Here is a 17,499-nt window from a genome sequence, read left to right as displayed (position 1 = left end):
CAGGAGTTAGGTCATCATAATTGATAAATACATTGCGATGAGAGAAGTCCATCGTTCACTCTGATCTCGGTCTATCCTTCGTCCAGGTGGCCCCTACAAACCTCTCTATTTCATCTCGCTAGCTAAACTTTAAATTCCCATTTTACTCGAGCTACTTTGTGAGGCTCTGTGTTAAGTCATGGAAGCGCAATTTATTTCGTGTGGGGGTGTGTGTCAAATGCACAATTGCAACAGATGTCTTCTATATGCATGCGATTGCGCATCCCGGGGCTCAGAGGCCATGAGCCTTTCTTTACCGAGTTTATTTCACGTGCTCTGAACCATCCCGTGTATCCTTTTCCCAGTGGTTATAATATGGCCACTGTAGAGCACACCTCTCCACACATTTACATTTTCTGGGACTGATCATACAGAGCCCTGCCATATTAAAACGATTATCCAAAAATAGTTGAATTGGAATTGAACTACCCAGTTTTCCGATGGGTCCTGCATGATGCGTGTGGTATAGTAACTGATTAATGTTTGTGTCTGTTACCCTTTTAACTCGGCTGTATTCTCTCTGTGTCCAGTCTACTCGTGTTAAAATGCATATGTCAGTGAGTGCAGCAACTGAGGATAAACAAAAGCAATTACTTGAACCAGTGCGGGCAGCACAGAAAGCAGTCCGTGCCAGTGATGGCAAATTTGGGCTGCCAACGCTCTGTATTGCTCTAACCTGAAAGAACTGCACAGATGGATATGTTAAACAGACCAGCAGGACAAATTTTTACAAAATCAAACATTTTGAAACTGCGATTTGGAGTGGCAGGGGGGGCGATGTTCAGTATTGCTAATGCTCAGAATATTTGGCCTTTACAGCTTTTCGATCTGTAAAATTGAACATGGCGTTGTTTCACCAGTAAGTGCAACATTAAGTAGCTGGCACCCTGGTAGGTGTGATGGAAGGAGCTGATCCACTGGGAGACTCGAGCAATGGGAAGTTTCCCAAGCAGGAAAGGCAAAAAATCTGGGATTAAAATTGGAGGGGGTGTTTTAGATGAGGGGAGCCAATCTCTGGTGAAAGCATGTCTTCTTTGGCAAGTTTTCTTTTATTTCTGAAGTGCACTTAACTGCATGGGCTTCTTTTTATTGGATTTTTTTTTCTAGCTGGTTGTTATATAATCCCCCTGACTTCATGAGTGACTACACCGCGTGGTAGGCCGGGCATATGGGGAGATGCGTCTTGACTTGAAATATTTGAATATGTATCCTTGCGCTCGGCTAATGTCTTAATCATACGGACTGCAGATCCATGGGCTCTGCAGCTGATAACGCAGCCTGTGGCCACCTGCGAGGGCATGCGTGACTCGTCGGAGAGGCTCGTTTGACATTGCTCAGCCCAGGAGAATCTGGCAGGCTCTCAGAGGGGAGGGTGAATGAAGGCTTTTTCTTTCTCCAGAATGGAGTGGATCTCTGTAATAAGGCCGGATTCACACGTTCCCCTGTTGCTGTGGGCGCTGAATAGTCAGATCGTAGGGTTTCTTCCCTGAACCTGCGCTGTAAAGCAGCTCTCTGGTGCTGAAGACAGAGACCTGTCAGACCTTTTGGTGGTTTTGTCACATTTTGTCACGGGACATGACGGTAATTAGCTTTGGTGCATTGGAATCCACCCCCCCAACAAAGTACAATCCTCTGGTTTTCCAAGAACTCGTCTTTGCCCTTGGTATGAATTTCATCCCGCTTGTCACAGACGAGACTGCTGAATTGCATACATCCGGGCCTTGTATACTTTGTGTGTGTGTGTGTGTGTGTCTCTACTGTGTTATTGAATGTGTCTTGGCTTTTCTTTCTTGTAGTCCTGGGTTCATTCAATTGACATTAATTTGCTCCAACACCCTATTGTCCTGAGGAAATCGACCCTGTGCCAAATCGACTCTCGATCAAAGCAGCATGGTAAAAATAAGAAACTCTTCCATTTTCACTGCTGCCCATCTGAAGTCCAAAGTTGTTTTTCCTTTGGGGATAAATAAAAAAAGACAGTCAGTTTTTCTGAGCAGTAACATTCCTGCCTGCTCTTTGAGGTCAGGTTTGTGTGAAGCCCCAGAGACCGTATAGTGTGGGCTGTTGCTGTGTGCTGGGAGTGATTGGGCAGCAGGGAAGCTGTGGAAATTTACTCCCTCTCCCTCTCCCCCCCCTTCTCTGTGTGCCTGTCGCTGGGAGCCAGGCATCTCTCAGAGGTTCCCTGTCCTCCCAGAAGAGCATCCCCTGCCAGAGAGAGGGAGGGAGGGAGGGAGAAACAAATCACAGTGTGCCATCACCCTGCCCACCCCACAGCCTCGCACGGAGACCTGTTGCACCGCACTCTTCCTCACCCCAAACTGCACTCCCTCCAGGATAAGAAGCGCACTTGTACCCCTATGATATCTAGTTCTGTTATTTACAGGTTTCTCTCCCATTTTAATGGAGGAGTCCTTCTTTTTGGGCCTTTGTGAATCATTTAAGTTCATGGGCATTTTAAAATCTGAAACGCCAAATATTCAAAACTGATTTTTGCACAGACCATCTTAAAGATTTATGAGGTGTTATATTCCGCACTTTATGATTAAACTAATATTTACCCTGGAAGTGCACAGCATCTTTTCCCCTGGGCCTCATTAGCCACTAATGTTGGTTCGTAAACTCGAACAGTGTTTATAAACAGTGTAATATGTAGATGGAGATGTTTGTTGGGTGGGGGGGGGGGGGGGGTGAATTTGTTCAGCGGAGTCTTTGAGGGTGCTTGTTTGTCACAGTCTGTGTGAGTGTGGGGGAAGGTGTTTATAATCTTGGTTTGAAGTTTAGCTCCGCTGTCTGGTTCAGTGTGTGCAGACAGCAGCCTGGCTTTTGTTGCGCCTATCTGCTTCTCTGCAGAGTTTGAAGGGTCCCTCTCTCTGACACTCTCCAGGTTCGATAGGTAGTAGAGCTGCCAGGAGGGCCGATTCTGTGGCTACGGTGACAAGGCTAGTCTAACTACCTAAAGCAGGCTTGCATTAATGAAGAGCACGTCCATCTCCTGAACCCTGTGATTTCGCTACGTAAAACGAGTCGTCATCAGTCTGGTGCTTGCCTTTCGTTTTCCTCCTCACCTTTGCCTCCAACAAACTGTTTCAACCTCCTCCCTCCCCGATACTTGTCATGAGTGTTGCTTGTGTTCTGTGGTTGCAGAGTATCTTCGCCCAGTTCCAGTTCAGCAGCGAGAAGGTGCTGCCCTCTGACGCCCTGCGCAGCGCCCTGGCCAAGACGTTTCAGGACGAGCAGCGTTTCCAACTGGGCATCATGGACGATGCGGCTGAGTGCTTCGTAAGCTCCTAATTTATTTTCTATTATTGTGAGCAGGATGTGAGCTAGGAGTTTGGGGACAGGTTCGTCTCGCCTGCCAGTCTGAGGCAACGCAGCTCGTTCCCTGGTTTCATGTTTTCATGCCGGTATTACTGTTGCTTCTGTTTCGTGTCCCAACTGATCTCTCAGATGCTTATTAGACACCATAATTTGCTGGGCCAGACATTTCCCCCCCCCTAATTATTGTTCAGTTAGAGGCAATTTAAAGGTGTGGCTAAGCACCTTTATTACTGTAATTACGAAGTCCATTAAGTAAGTGTGGTCTCATCCTCCAGAGATTTATAGTACTGTGCTATTTACATTTAAATCTAGTATTATAGGGTCAGAATAATTTCCCATTCTGAGAGGAAAGGAAAGCCACACCAGGACTCCAGTAACATCTTCCTAAATTTGTAATCTAAAGGAATGAAAGACTATTCTGAAGTATATAGCGAACTGAAGTGTGAACAGTAGGCTACACAACAGTGTAGGGCTCCTCCCCTCTTGGTACAATAGTCCCCGCAGACCTCCTCAATAAATAACCAGAGCTGTTTCCTGCAGGAGAATATCCTGATGAGGATCCACTTCCACATCGCAGACGAGACCAAGGAGGACATCTGCACAGCCAAGCACTGCATCCCTCACCAGAAGTTCGCAATGACTCTCTTTGAGCAGGTGAGGGTTGTGATGATAAAGCCATCCAGTGTGTAGGCCGACACTGCTATGTTAGTTTTCTCTCTAATGCCATTTGGATTTATATGATCTTGGTATTTAGATGACATAGGTGTAAGAAAATAATAAGGCAACTTTTTGCAGGCAGGGCAAAGTCTTGATTCGGATCAGGCCATAGAAATCCTATGTGTGGCACAAACCCAAGCACAAAAAGGAACCCAGACCAATCCGTCTGCAGTAAGCAGCTTGGGTTTGTGCCTTATGACTTTTGGAGTGCTTGTTTAAATATGACCAGGCTCTCTGCATAATATACACAAGCTTATTTTGGACTGGTTTCTTTCTGCTTGGTTTAATTCATTATTATTATCTGGCTATATTTAAGAGGAATCCTTGAAAACTACAGTTGGTATTAATCTGTATTGTGAAGTAGAACTATTAAAATATGAAAACAAGCCTTTTCATGTCATTGTATTTATCTTTTCATTCATGTGGGCCTTTCTTTTAAAATGCATGTCAAAGCTTAACGTCTTTCACCTCAAACAAACCAAGTGAATCTGAAATAAAGGACAGGCCCTTGTGAGGCTCCGAGGACACCTTGGCCAGATTCATAGACCGCCCACTTCCTTCTGTTTCTGACAATGCTGTATTTGTAATTTTGTATTTGCAGTGCGTTTGCAACAGCTGCGGCGCTACGTCAGACCCCCTGCCTTTCATTCAGATGGTCCATTATATCTCTACGACGTCCCTGTGGTGAGTGGGAGAGCGAGCTGGCAGTGCCAGGGGAGACTGTGGCCAGCAGTGACAGCAGGTCACAATGCTAGCACAGTCATTTGTCTTTTCACGGGCCCGGAAAAGCTGTCTAAATTACAGGATCAATGTCAGCTCAATTCTTTCATTAGGCCGCCTGAGTTTGAGTACAGAGCCTTGCTGTGTTAAAGGGAGCAGTCTTCACACGCAGACCGTACTGCTGTGATAGAACACCTAGCGTATAATGGAGCACTCTCAAACACGGCAGTTATATTCTGACTGAAGAGCAGTTTGTACTCCCTTGTCAAAATCAATTGATTTGTTATTGTCAACTTTTAATATTATTCATCTGACAGATTTATCCAAGTCCACATTCAAAGTTTGTGTGTACAATATTCTTGGTACACTATGATATTTACAACTCTCTACTATATTACACAACTGCTTATGTAACAAATCCACAAGTTCCACTGCATTACAATTAGTAAAGTTCAGAGCAGAAATCAAAGCACGCCAGTTGGCGGTGACACGTGCATAACCTCTGTGACGTCCAAGAGACCGTTGCTTTAGTTCCCGTGACCCTGTTGACTGTGTGTGGAGTTGCAGCATTGATAAATTTAGTCGCCGTCATTTTAAACTGCTATGACACTCGACTATGCAAACTCCCATACTTGACTACTTATAAAAGATATTTGCTTAATTTGATGTTCGTGTCAAAGGCCCTATTGAGGCCAGTCTCGGAGGAGGCTTCGCTATTGCAGCATTGCCTCATCTCCAGTGCAAATCACTTATCTAATCCACAGCATTGCCGTGTTCACATTCAGAAATCAGGCTACTGTAGACTCTTGTGCACACAAAGCACACTTTTACCAGACAAGAAACATTTGAATCATAATTAGTGTGCCATAATTCAGCTAAACCTCCAGTAATACTAAAGTATATTGGCTAATTGGTATCATGTATTAACTCACTCAATTATATTATGGGCAGCAAATTACACACAGATATGGGACGTTTTTTCCATCCGGTTAAATGACTGACCTTGGATATCTAGCAATATTGGGTAATAATACAGCAGTAATGGGACTATCCATCATAGTTTAATTATGCAATCATTGCCCATTTCTACTCTTTTATGAGACCATTCCTTCTGCGTCTGTAATTGATCATTTGGTTTTTTGGGGCAAAAACGATGGGCTCCGCAACCCGTCACAGAAGATCAGGAAGAACCCTTGGGAGCCCAGCGCGTCTCCCAGCGATTTGTCCGTGGAAAATAGTCATGCGAGACAACTAAACGCTTTTCAGAAATCTATTAAACACGTCTGTCTTAACAGCTATTAAGAAATTGCCAAATCCATCCTTTCGTTCTAGGTATCACTCAAGTAGGAAAATGCTTTGGTTAAAAAAACAAAAAAACTACTTTGATGTCAACATGAACAAGGACTTAAAAAAAAAAAAAAAAAAAAAAAAACATCAATAAAACGTGAGGAAACTAGCAGGTCACCACCAGGGTTGGGGAGGATGCGGATGTATTGAAGTGGGGGGTGGGGTAGCGCAGTGAGATGGAGGGAGACTGGGGCTGGAGTGGGAGACGTTTTCAGCACGGCCTGCGTTATTATCGCTGTGTAAACAGCGGGAACACCGCGTCTCTCGGGCCCAGCGGGAATGCATCGCTCCTGTAACTGCGGCAAAGTGCTGCTAAATACAATAGCTTTATAGCTAGACACAGTGACACAGTTTCTGTGTGGCAAGACAATGGCTTTCATCCTGGATTAGCTTTCATGTCTTAGAGTAAGCACACTTATTATATGGCAGCACAATATATGTGCCTTGTGGAGATCTGAATGCAGTTAATATTATGGTTCTAAGCAGGGATTGGGTTTGGATGACTACGCAAATGAAAAGGCAGGCTGGACAAGGTCATTTGCAGCTGTATATGAATGACAATTCTTCTGTGTGAAGAAGGTTGCCCCAGACTGCATTTTTGTGGCTTTTTGTGATCTGTACATCTGTGTTGTTCTTAGACCAGTCCTCAAGTTTCAAAAGCTAGAAGGTTTCCATAGGTCTCTTCAAACCTTAGACCTGGGCAAGGGGGTTCAGGTGGATCAGAACAGTGATTAATTGGCTCAGTTGAACTCCTTCACAGCTCAGGTAGTATGCAAACCAGTAACGCTCGGGCTCTTGAGGACGGTCTTCGAAGGAACGTTTCATCCTGGAGCACAGGGCTGTAACTGTAAATCTGTGCCTGCTGCCGGTCCAACCCTCTCCTCTGTGTGCCGCAGCAACCAGGCCATCCGCATGCTGGAGTGCCGAGAGAAGCCCACCCCGGACATGTTCGGAGAGCTGCTCCGGAACGCCAGCACCATGGGAGACCTGCGCAACTGCCCGGTGAGCAAAGAGCCGCGAGCTCCTGTTGTTTGGGGCGTGGGATTCCTGCCCTCGGAAGTGACTCCATCAGTGAGGCGACCGTAGCAGTGGGTGACCGGTGTCCCGAAAAGTGTAGCCGTGCTAAAGCAGTTAAAAAACCTAGGTAGAGAGATGATGGGGAACAGGTTAAAAGAGAAACAATTCTTACACCTTACTTTATTTCTAATAATTGAAAAGAGATACAGTTGGAGCGTGGGTTTATTTTATTTTTCCGTTAGTAGGTGTGCATAAAAGCAGAACCAGGCCTCTCGCTAAAATGGTTGTTTTATATGTAGTAGGTAGCATTGGTAGGAGTTTATAAGTATCTGTATTTATTTATTTTTTCTTTCCTGTTCCTTCCTTTCATTTTAGTCACTTTTAAAATGTAACTGTCTAACTACAGTAGCAATGATTGTGATGATAAATCCCAAAAGATACTTTTACTTTTTCTGACTCGTCTCTGTATGCGGGCAATATTCCCATGGCTCTGCCCAGTGAGATGGAACAGCTTGTTCCATGCGATGCCCTGTTGCTGCCCCAGAGTGGTACCCATGCCTTATTAACATACCCGATGCTAAACATGGGAGAGAGGGGACCCAACGCACATTCCTTCAGTTGCTCCACTAATGTGTGAGTGTACGCATATGTTTCCCAAGAGTGCATGCTGGCTTTGTCTGTGTCGGTCCGGGCCCGTCTTTGTGCATCGACAGCGGTGTGTTTGTGTGATGGGAGTTGAGTGGTGAGGAGACGCAGGGCCTCGAGCGCTGGAGGAATGTTAATTGCTTCACCGGCTCTGAAGAAGCGAGCCTTTGTCTGTGACGTGGGCTGTGAGAAACGGGGGCAGCAGCCTGGGAACCGGGTGAGGGTCTGCGTTCCCGGCACCAGGGCCGAGATACCAAGGACAACCCCCTCGGGTAGCCACAGACGAGACTCCTATCAAAACTACGCCTAATATCAGCCAGTCAGCCTGCGGGGGAGGGGGAGGAACTGGGCTCAGAAATAGATTAAAACTTGACAATTACTTTTTTTATGTTTTACTGTAAATGGTGTATTTCTGCCAACCCTTATATAAACACAGCCACTTTATCCCTTAGATTTGTGGGTTTATTTATATGTATACAGTGACACTGTGCGGGGCATCTCTGACACATTGCGGGGTGTAATACAGTCTCCATATGCGGGGAATGGATTCCCCCTAGTGGTGAATGCCGCAGCCACGGGCCCGTATATGAAATCCGCAGCCATCTGACAGCCCAACCGGAATCGCACACCTGACGGCGCTAATGAGAAACCCCCATGAAAGGGCAATGCCAGCAGTGTACCTGGGAATATAGACCCTGGACTGGACCCCGACAACTCACCCTCTGTTGACCAGCGCTTCAACCGGACTGTAGACCGCCTGCCGGACCGGTCTGCCTGTGTGGGTTTGCTTGGCAAGCTGATGAGCGGCCCAAGGCTAGAGAGGGAGTTGCCAAGTCACCGCTAGTGCCCCCCTTGGGCTAGGTGTGATCTTCTCCAATAGACTCTGCACCTGCATCCAGTTCTCAGCCTGCTGCGGAAATAGCCGGATTTGTCTGCAACTTTTAATCCCTGGGTTCATAGTCCAGGACAGTGTTACTATATTTATATTTTTTCAAACTGACTGGTAAGACTTCCTTAACTTCCCTACAGAAAGCTTGTTTAAATATTATTAAGATGTATTCTGTCGTTTAACCCGAGACACATTTCCTTCTGTTTTACCTGTGTATACGGATGACTCCAGAGTCTCCAAAAGCGGCCAAATCCCCCTCTTAATATGTGACGCATGAGTCTTCCCATCTTCACCCGACTCTGTTTACAGAACTCGGGGAGAACTTGGTCCGCTCATGATCGCTCAGCGTCATGGTTTGTTATAAGTCCTCGCTCTGTGCCAGCACAGCCCTATTCATCTCTCGGATGAGACAAAAGCGAATGTTTTCCCATAATGAAAGAGCTCCTGATGGCAGTGTCGCTGGGCCCTCTCCCTTTCAGTTTCCCCGTCTCTGTGCCAAGTGGCTCCATGAAGTGCGGCTGAATGGGAAGAAAGCTCCAGAATGTGTTTTTTCGTGACCTAGTTCCTGGCAGCATAGGTTTGGAAAAAAAAAAAAAAAAAATGAGCCCATTTGAGCCCGACGTTATGTAAGCATGAAAAAAGGTGCAGCGCTCTGCAGATTTCCCTTGCAGTTTGTCACTGCTGGGGATTAATTGCTCAGTGCCAGTTCCAGCTATTCACATTGAAAGTTGGCACCACTCCACTCTGAGAGCCTGACTGGCATGTTCCCGGTGCCGGATCGGTGCGCCCTGTACCCGTCACTCAGGGCTGGAACATATTGTGAGGAGCTCATCAGTGTAAATGATACCTGTTGCCAGAAAATGGGGGGGGTTTCTAGGCCGTGAGGCATGACTGAAATAACGTACAGCCTGCGTAGGTTGTCAATGAAGTAAAACGCGTCTTGCATGTTCTTCCACACTAGGGAGGAGATCCTATTGTTTTTGTTGTACTTCTACAAATTCTCACCTTGTATTAGAGTAATTATAAGACTGTAACCCTTGTACTGCCCTCGCCAGGTGGTTGCTGTTGCTGATCCAATGCGTAACCCAGGTGATTTTTTAAGAAACCGGGCTCATCACTGTCCTGTGGGGTGTTCACTGTTCACTCCCACACAAGCCCCACCCCCTCAATGCTCAGGTTGTCGATGTTCTAAACCTACAAAACATTGGAAACGCACACCCCAATTGCGAGGAGGTTTGTGGGTTCCGTCGACTGAAGGCGAATAATTCAAGTTGGGGTGAAGGGTATCGTCAAGATGAATGGATCCTGGTAATGTTAGATTCTGTTTCTGACGCCTGGTTTCCCCTCCTCTCCTCTAGAGTAACTGCGGGGAGAAGCTGCGGATCCGGCGTGTGCTGATGAACTCCCCCGAGATCATCACCATCGGCCTGGTGTGGGATTCGGACCACTCGGACCTGGCGGAGGATGTCATCCACAGCCTGGGCACCTGTCTGCGCCTGGGAGATGTAAGACATGCACACCGAGGCTTCCCACTCGGGCAGTTGCTCTAACACAGTCACCCCACACTGGGAATGGGAAATTCCACCTCCTGAGTGCAGCAGGGACTTCTGCCTTTCATTTCATCCACAGGTCTTTATTACAGTTTTCCACCCTGGTCCTGGTCCACTTCAACTGAGCTCTGTTACTGCAATTGAAACCTTAACTGGCCTCATAATCTGCTTTTTTTTTTTTTTCTTATAAATGGTTTAACTTTCAAACCATTTGAGAATTCAAGTCTCATACCATTTTATATTTCCCCAATGGTTACTTTTTTGTTTTAAAGCTTTGATTGGCTAACATATTACAGTTAAGGGTTCAAATAAGCAATGGAGAGCAGCACAGTGGGGCCCCTGGGACCAGGATTGAGAATAACTGCTTTAGGCACAGCCATCAACTATTAAAGACTTCAAAAAATTGTATTTGTCTAACTGCTAAAATAACTAGGGCATGAACTTAATCAACTGTGACCGACCCATGAGTCTCAAATTACAAACTCCTATGCCATCGCATTTTGAATGACAAATTGCAGAAAGGACCTTCTGACCATAGATTCATGGGTAGGTCATTCATTCAGTCTAGCCCCTTTGTGGCCCTCGAGGAAATGAGATTAAGACCCCTGACCCCTGATGAGGTATTGATCACAGTAGTGGAAAATAAGCTCAGATAGTAATAAGGAATAAGTGAGGTAGTTAAGTAGCCGGAGCCAGTGTGGATCTGGTTCCACAAACTGCTTTCAATTTCTCCTGTTATGCAAATTTCAGTACTTCCCTGACTGCAAGGGAATACCCTGGTGTTGTGTGACTCACTGTGTCCTTATTCAACACCTACTCTTTTAGTTTGTTGATTCGTTTAAAAAAAGGTGACTGATCATATCACAAAACCTGGTGTCTCATGGTTTACTCGAGGAATTTGTCGCACGCACACTGTAAATCTGCCATTAGGTTACTGGGTTACAGATGTTTTTCCAAGATATTTTGCGTCAGATGATTTCAAGAAATATACACTGCATCAGAGGTCTAGAGCTGATGTTAAAGGAGCTTGAGATCCTTCTTCCAGAGATTTCTTGAAACTGGAATGATGTACTTCCATACCTGCCCACCTGCTTCCCATGATTTACATTTTCACTTCCTGAAATGTAGATGTTGACACTCTGACTCAGTGTTTGCTCTGGTGCTGGTGGGGTGGGGGTGTCATCTGTTTTCTGGTTGAATAACTAAGACAATAAGCTACTGTTTGCACACACGCTTTCTTGCACACATGCGGTTGAGCTTAAAGGAACATACGGCGACATAAACTGAGAGCTGTTTACACAGACTTGATGTAAAAACATTTTGAAGGTAAGAAATACTCTGCAAATGACCGTTGCTAGTTGCACAGCACTTTGACTCCAGCCGAGACAAACTGGTTTCCATGTCCCAGGATAGGCGATATCCTTATGCACCTACTACTGTTAGGGTACCGGAGGCAGAACAGGTGGATCCCTTTGAAAGCATGTACGTGTCTCTCTTACAGCTCTTCTACCGCGTGACCGATGACAAAGCCAAGCAGTCGGAGCTGTACCTTGTGGGCATGGTGTGCTATTACGGCAAGCACTACTCCACCTTCTTCTTCCAGACCAAGATCCGCAAGTGGATGTATTTCGACGATGCGCACGTCAAAGAGGTACGTGTATGGGTGGGGGAGGTTCAGCGCCTACGAGAAACCGATCGTCCCCTTCTCTTCCACGCCTGCCGCATAAATATCATCCTTTCGCCTGATTCTCCCAATCCAAGCCACTCCATTCCGCTACAGGTTGCGTCTGCTCTGTTTTGTGCTCGGCGTTGCATACGTATGATCTCCCTATCAAGTCTGCATGTCTTCATTCCAGTACGGTCTCCCTCGTAGGAATTCTCCTCTGAGGAAACATGGCCTTTTGATTCCAGAAGTCGAGCCAACGGTGTGTGGCGTAATCGCCCCTTGTTGCGCCCTCAGTTCTCCAGTATGATGCCTTTGGTCAGGCGTCTTAATTACGCGGCATCTGTGTTTGATCAGCTAGCGCCCTAAACATGCTCAAGCCAATTAAACCAGCCATAGAGAGAGGGGTGGGGGGGTTGAGAGCAGTGCAGGGGCCATGGCTAACTGAAGTCTATGGAAGGACGGAAGGAAAAAAACAAAACAGTGTTGTCTGTAACTGAGGCTGCGTGACCCTCTTCACTCCCCCAACCCCCTGCTATGAGCCAGCAGGGATCCGAGCGCAATGGCGAGATGCTCACCTCTCCTCCCTCTGGCGAGAGCCATTGCAATAGGGCTTATTGTGATCATGGCTGCATCGCACCGAGTCCAGTTTGATGCACACAAAGCAGCTCCCCCCCCCTCCCCCGACTAATCTGCCACGTGAGCTATAGAGGTTTACAAAAGGGATAGAAAATAAGGAAATCCCCCCATTGTCTGCCTCTGTGAGCCCAGCTGGAATGGTTCGGGGGGGGCTGAGACAGAGAGAGAGAGACAGAGACATAGACAACAGGGGTTGGATGCTCTATGGGACAGCAGCCTCAATTCTACACTGTTTGTGTTAGTACTTCCTTTCTCACTGACCTGTTCTATTTGTGGGAGGCGTTCATGAACAATTACAAGGCTGTTTACATTGAGCAGCCCTGATGGGAAAACTGCCCCGGATTCTCTGCAGAGGAGGGCGATGGTGGAGCTGCAACACGTTCACATTCCCAAGTCCCTGACTAATTTTTCTGAAGGTCTGGTGGATTAAAGAGAGGACAGTTTAGAGTCTGAGAGGTCGGCAGATGTTTCTTTGTGAAGATCTCTGTGGTGCTGTGAGGAACGTCATGTTTTAGGAACACGCTACAGAACTATTAGGAAGGTAATACACATCCAATGAAAATAATAAAAGCGACTTGAATTTCATAGTAGAAACCGTTGACTAGTGTTGTTAACCATGGACCATGTTGTTAAGGCTGTAGAGAGGAGAGAAGTCACCTAGCTTCTGATGCGGTTTGCCTGCTTGTCCATGCAGATTGGGCCGAAGTGGAAGGATGTGGTGTCCAGGTGTATTAAAGGTCACTACCAGCCCCTGCTGCTGCTCTACGCCGACCCACGAGGGACCCCCGTGTCCGCCCAGGACCTCCCGGCTCACCTGGACCTGCACCATTACAGCAAAGCTTACTACGACAGCGAGGACTCGGGTATGAGCCAAGACACTCGAGCTACAGCCCTTAAACTAACCTGTCGTTCCCAGGCAATTATTGTATTTATATGCGTTTTATTATGTTGCCTTTACTTTCGTTTTCCTGTTGGGCTTGTATAATGTGTACTAATCCTCACAATTGGCCGTCTTGTTCTACCCTTATTGTCAGTACTGTAAGAGGTTAATCGGTATCACGCTTTTAACTTTCACTGGATCCATCGTTCAATTCCAATCGCCAGCCTGTTTTTCACACCTGCCTGCTGATAACAAAGATCCCAATATTGAAATTACCTTTTCTTGTGAGCCGTTAACATTCCAGTCTGCTGAACTGAGTTAAAGCCAGTAAACTTTGTACGGTCAGTTTGTTTCTATGGATTCACAGTCTAATCTTAACTCGGTACAGTCAACCAGCTTCTTTGCCTTTTTCTCCAGACCCATTCGGTGTTCAGCAACAAATGAAGCGCAGAATAATCTTTATTTCAGTTGACGAATGTGAATAATTTGAACTACAACTCTACAGTCACTAAAAGAAAACATGCATATTTTACACAAAAAAAGTGGCAATTACATTACAGATTATAGTCCTAATTGAAGTAATTTAATATTTAGAATGGAACAAAATACAGAGCTAGATTCTTATACTTGGCTAATTCAAGTCTTGGCAGAAATGTGCTGATGGTTGCATTAGTGCTACATGCAGTGGGTGCAAGCAGGCAGTATCACCACATGTAGGCTGGCAGTTACAATGAAGGCAATTATAAGTGCAGGAATAACTACATCAGAGCACTTTTAATATCATCAATTCCATCGGCCTGCCATCAAGTTCTTCATTAAAGTCCAGTGGGTTGACGTTGCGTTTCCTCCTCAGGCCGGGAGCCCTCCATCTCGAGTGACACGCGCACAGACTCGTCCACAGACAGCTACACCTACAAGCACTCGCACCACGAGTCCATGGCCAGCCACTTCTCATCGGACTCGCAGGGCACAGTCATCTGCAATCCCGAGAACGACACCGCCTCCCAGAGCAGCATGGAAACTGGTAACCGCACAACTAGTCTAAAGCCCTTTAACATAACACACAGACACACACACACACTGTCCTGAGTCCACTTAGAGGCATGGCCCTCACACTGGTTTAAAGAATCACAAAAAGTGTTGGACTGAGATGTTTAGAAGAGAGTAGGAGGCAGGTCTTTATGTAAAGGATTGTGGGTAGAAGGAAGTCCAGGTAATTAAGCTACTAACATCATGCTGTTTTGCTGTAATGTTTCTTCAACAACAAAAAATCCAGCCTTGCTTCCATTAAGTTTGCCATTCATCTCCGCCATTCTCCATCTCTACTCAACCACATCCGTGTACATTCAGAGCAAGAGGGGACAGAAATAGGACACAGACCACTCTCACCCTCCCTCCCTCCTTCCCCTTTGCTTCCTCAGCTGATCTTGAGCTGTCTCTGAAGACGCTAGCTAGACAACAGTGCCGTCACAGACCAGGCTGCGGCTTTTGAACACTGTACGAAAACAAAACAAAAAACTGTTGTTTCTTGTTGTTAAGGCCAAATGATGGACAGTGAGCCAGTGCAGCGATACGCACTGAGGAAAAGCGGGACTGTGGACAGGAAGGGCGGGGCCGGGGACAGGAAGAGAAGCTCTAGTCGTCCGCGCTGGTTTGAGGAGCGAAGCCGGGCAGCTAAGGGAGACGAGGTGTCGTCCGCTGGGTACCACAGCGAGGGTATGCATATCACCCCCCCCCTCACCCCCGATCAGATCTTAGACGAGCTCTCTGTCTGGAGGAGTTACAGTACCGAGACGGAATGACTAATTAATTAATATCTCCAGGCTCTCAGCTTGTCGTTCTATTTATAAAATTGCACAGATGGCCAAAGGCACCAATCGGGTGACTTCTGATTTCTTTGTGTATAGAAAGAAAGGGGGGGAAACTTTTCTTGCATTTTCAGACATTAAATTTTTAAACTTAAGAATAAAGATAAGATTAAAAAAAAAAAAAATCTTCCTCTGCTCATAAGATGTACGTGTGATTTTGTTAACTAACAAGAAGAAAGTGTGACTTTTTACATAGGAATTAGTGTTTCATTGTGCATCCATTCGCTTTACATTTCCATTTTTGTCCTGGACTTCCACAGCTGTTAGAAATGTCCTTTCACAGGCACCACAACACCCATTCTTATACAATAGCCTGCTTTTCTAACTTAATTGTTTGATGGAACCGCAGCAGTGAAGATTGAACATAACTATAGTTTGCTTTGCTGGCTATGCCATTCTAATGGTAAACCTGTAGTGTAATATCTGAAACAATCTGTACAGTTTTATTGGTTATTCTTAATGATTACAGCTCCTATTAAACACACTCATGTTATCTGAGTTTTTGTTTTGTATTGTTTATTAACCTGAGTGCTGCGTGAAAACACAGTGATAGTCAAAACAATAAGCTCATCTGAAACCAGTTGACCTGCCAAATTAAAATGAACTCTACATAAAACCACTGTTGCACGCAGAAGTCTTTTAATTACTATGGGATATATTATAGTGGGTGTGTTTTACTGGCATTGGTTGTATGGAGAATGATCACGGTGCCAAGCAAGGTAAAATACAATCCTACCAGGGATCGTAGTTTTGTGGGAGTCGCTGAAGTACCAGCATCCACTATTATATGTTCATTTGAAATGGGAAAATTACTCGGATGAAGCAAAGTATTTGGTGTTCTTCAGATTTCAATCCTTGATGTCCACAATCCAAAAGGTTTCCTATGTCTAAGTCAACACCCTCCCTAAGACCTAGGAATAATGTAGTTCAATTCAGAATATTCGTATCTTGGTTGAAATTACATCCGTAAGTGGTTCTGTTCCTTCAAAGGGTTTGAGTTCGAAGAACTCCCTGCAGAGAAGAGGACGTGACCGTAGCTCATGACTGTGTGCCTGAAGTCCTCCCGTCTCTTGCCCTTCTCTCCAGGTGAAACCCTGAAGGAGCAGCAGGCCCCTCGCACGGCCCCCAAACCTGCGTCCAGCCGGCTGAAGGAGTTCAAGGAGACCATGAGCAACATCATTCACAGCCGGCCCCTGTCTTCCTCCTCAAGCTCAGGGCTGGGGGGGGGCCCGGAGCTGGGTGCCAGGGCCCGAGACTGGGAGGCCGAGAGCACCAGCAGCGAATCCAAATCCAGCTCCTCTGGGGGGCGCTACCGACCGGCATGGCGGCCCAGGCGGGAGACGCTGAACATCGACAGCATCTTCAGCAGGGAGCGGCGACGGCAGGCCGGGTACAGCCCTCTGGGAGCCCAGCCCCTCCCCGAGGATGGAGGGTCGCCCGGCGAAGCGGCCCTGGCCACCGGCGGAGTGGGACCAGGGGTAACCCCGGCCAGTGGAGCCCGGCTGCCTCCTCCCCCTCCCCTGAGGAGCCTGGACAGCCAGCCCCGGCTCATCCAGAGGATGGAGAGTGGCTACGAGAGCAGCGAGAGGAACAGCAACAGCCCGGTCAGCCTGGACCTGCCCCTGAGCGAAGGGTCCACTGCCAGCTCACACAGGTAAAGTCTTCCCGCGCCTCCATCTCGGTCCTAGACCTCTGTTGGTGTAGCCGTGCCTTTAAACACCGCAGCACTGAGCGACGGCCAGGTCTACAGTAGCATAGCTGTGTATCTTGTCACCTGTAAAATGGCCATAATCGTGTGTCGGTGTCACCAGTCAGGTTTTCATTTGGGTAATTGCACTGCAGAGCGCTCTAACCGGATTATCTTGCTTAAGCTGAAATGCAGGTTGGTTAAATTGCTTGCGTGTGCCTTCCTTAATCTCTTCCTCATTAACCCTTCTCCTTTGCGAGATCAGGGAGGCGGCGGCAAAAAAGCCCCTGAGCTCGGGGCCGTCCTGGCGCAGTGTACCCAAGTCCAAGAGCAGCAGCGCCCTCCTGCAGGAGCTGAAGACGTCCACCTGGGGCAGCAGCCACATGAGCCTGGGTAAGACACCATGTTAGTCATGCTCAGTCTAGTCTGCTCGGGGAATGGGTGGTGTCAGCGTGTGGGTAGATGAGAGGTATCTGGGTCTGTGTAAACCGTGTGGGTTTCGGCCATGAAATCGGGGCGT

The 17,499-nt window shown here is 46.8% G+C and overlaps 1 protein-coding gene across 9 annotated transcripts in view; it reads left to right on the top strand.

The window, feature by feature from the left end:
• Positions 1-17,499, top strand: part of usp54a (ubiquitin specific peptidase 54a) — an 86,062-nt gene that overhangs the window by 53,534 nt on the left and 15,029 nt on the right. For 8 of the 9 annotated variants that reach the window (XM_066693917.1, XM_066693918.1, XM_066693922.1 and 5 more), the window contains 11 exons: positions 3,184-3,318; positions 3,898-4,011; positions 4,676-4,758; positions 7,038-7,143; positions 10,051-10,197; positions 11,744-11,893; positions 13,239-13,407; positions 14,278-14,448; positions 14,964-15,140; positions 16,379-16,946; positions 17,245-17,372. In XM_066693917.1, the coding sequence (XP_066550014.1) occupies positions 3,184-3,318; positions 3,898-4,011; positions 4,676-4,758; positions 7,038-7,143; positions 10,051-10,197; positions 11,744-11,893; positions 13,239-13,407; positions 14,278-14,448; positions 14,964-15,140; positions 16,379-16,946; positions 17,245-17,372 (1,948 nt within the window). The remainder of the gene's footprint in view (positions 1-3,183; positions 3,319-3,897; positions 4,012-4,675; positions 4,759-7,037; positions 7,144-10,050; positions 10,198-11,743; positions 11,894-13,238; positions 13,408-14,277; positions 14,449-14,963; positions 15,141-16,378; positions 16,947-17,244; positions 17,373-17,499) is intronic. The other variant, XM_066693923.1, reaches the window with a different exon arrangement.

The sequence above is a fragment of the Amia ocellicauda genome, chromosome 20 (genome assembly GCF_036373705.1).
Source record: "Amia ocellicauda isolate fAmiCal2 chromosome 20, fAmiCal2.hap1, whole genome shotgun sequence".
NCBI classification, from domain to species: Eukaryota; Metazoa; Chordata; class Actinopteri; order Amiiformes; family Amiidae; genus Amia; species Amia ocellicauda.
This window is presented reverse-complemented; position numbering and strand designations above follow the sequence as displayed.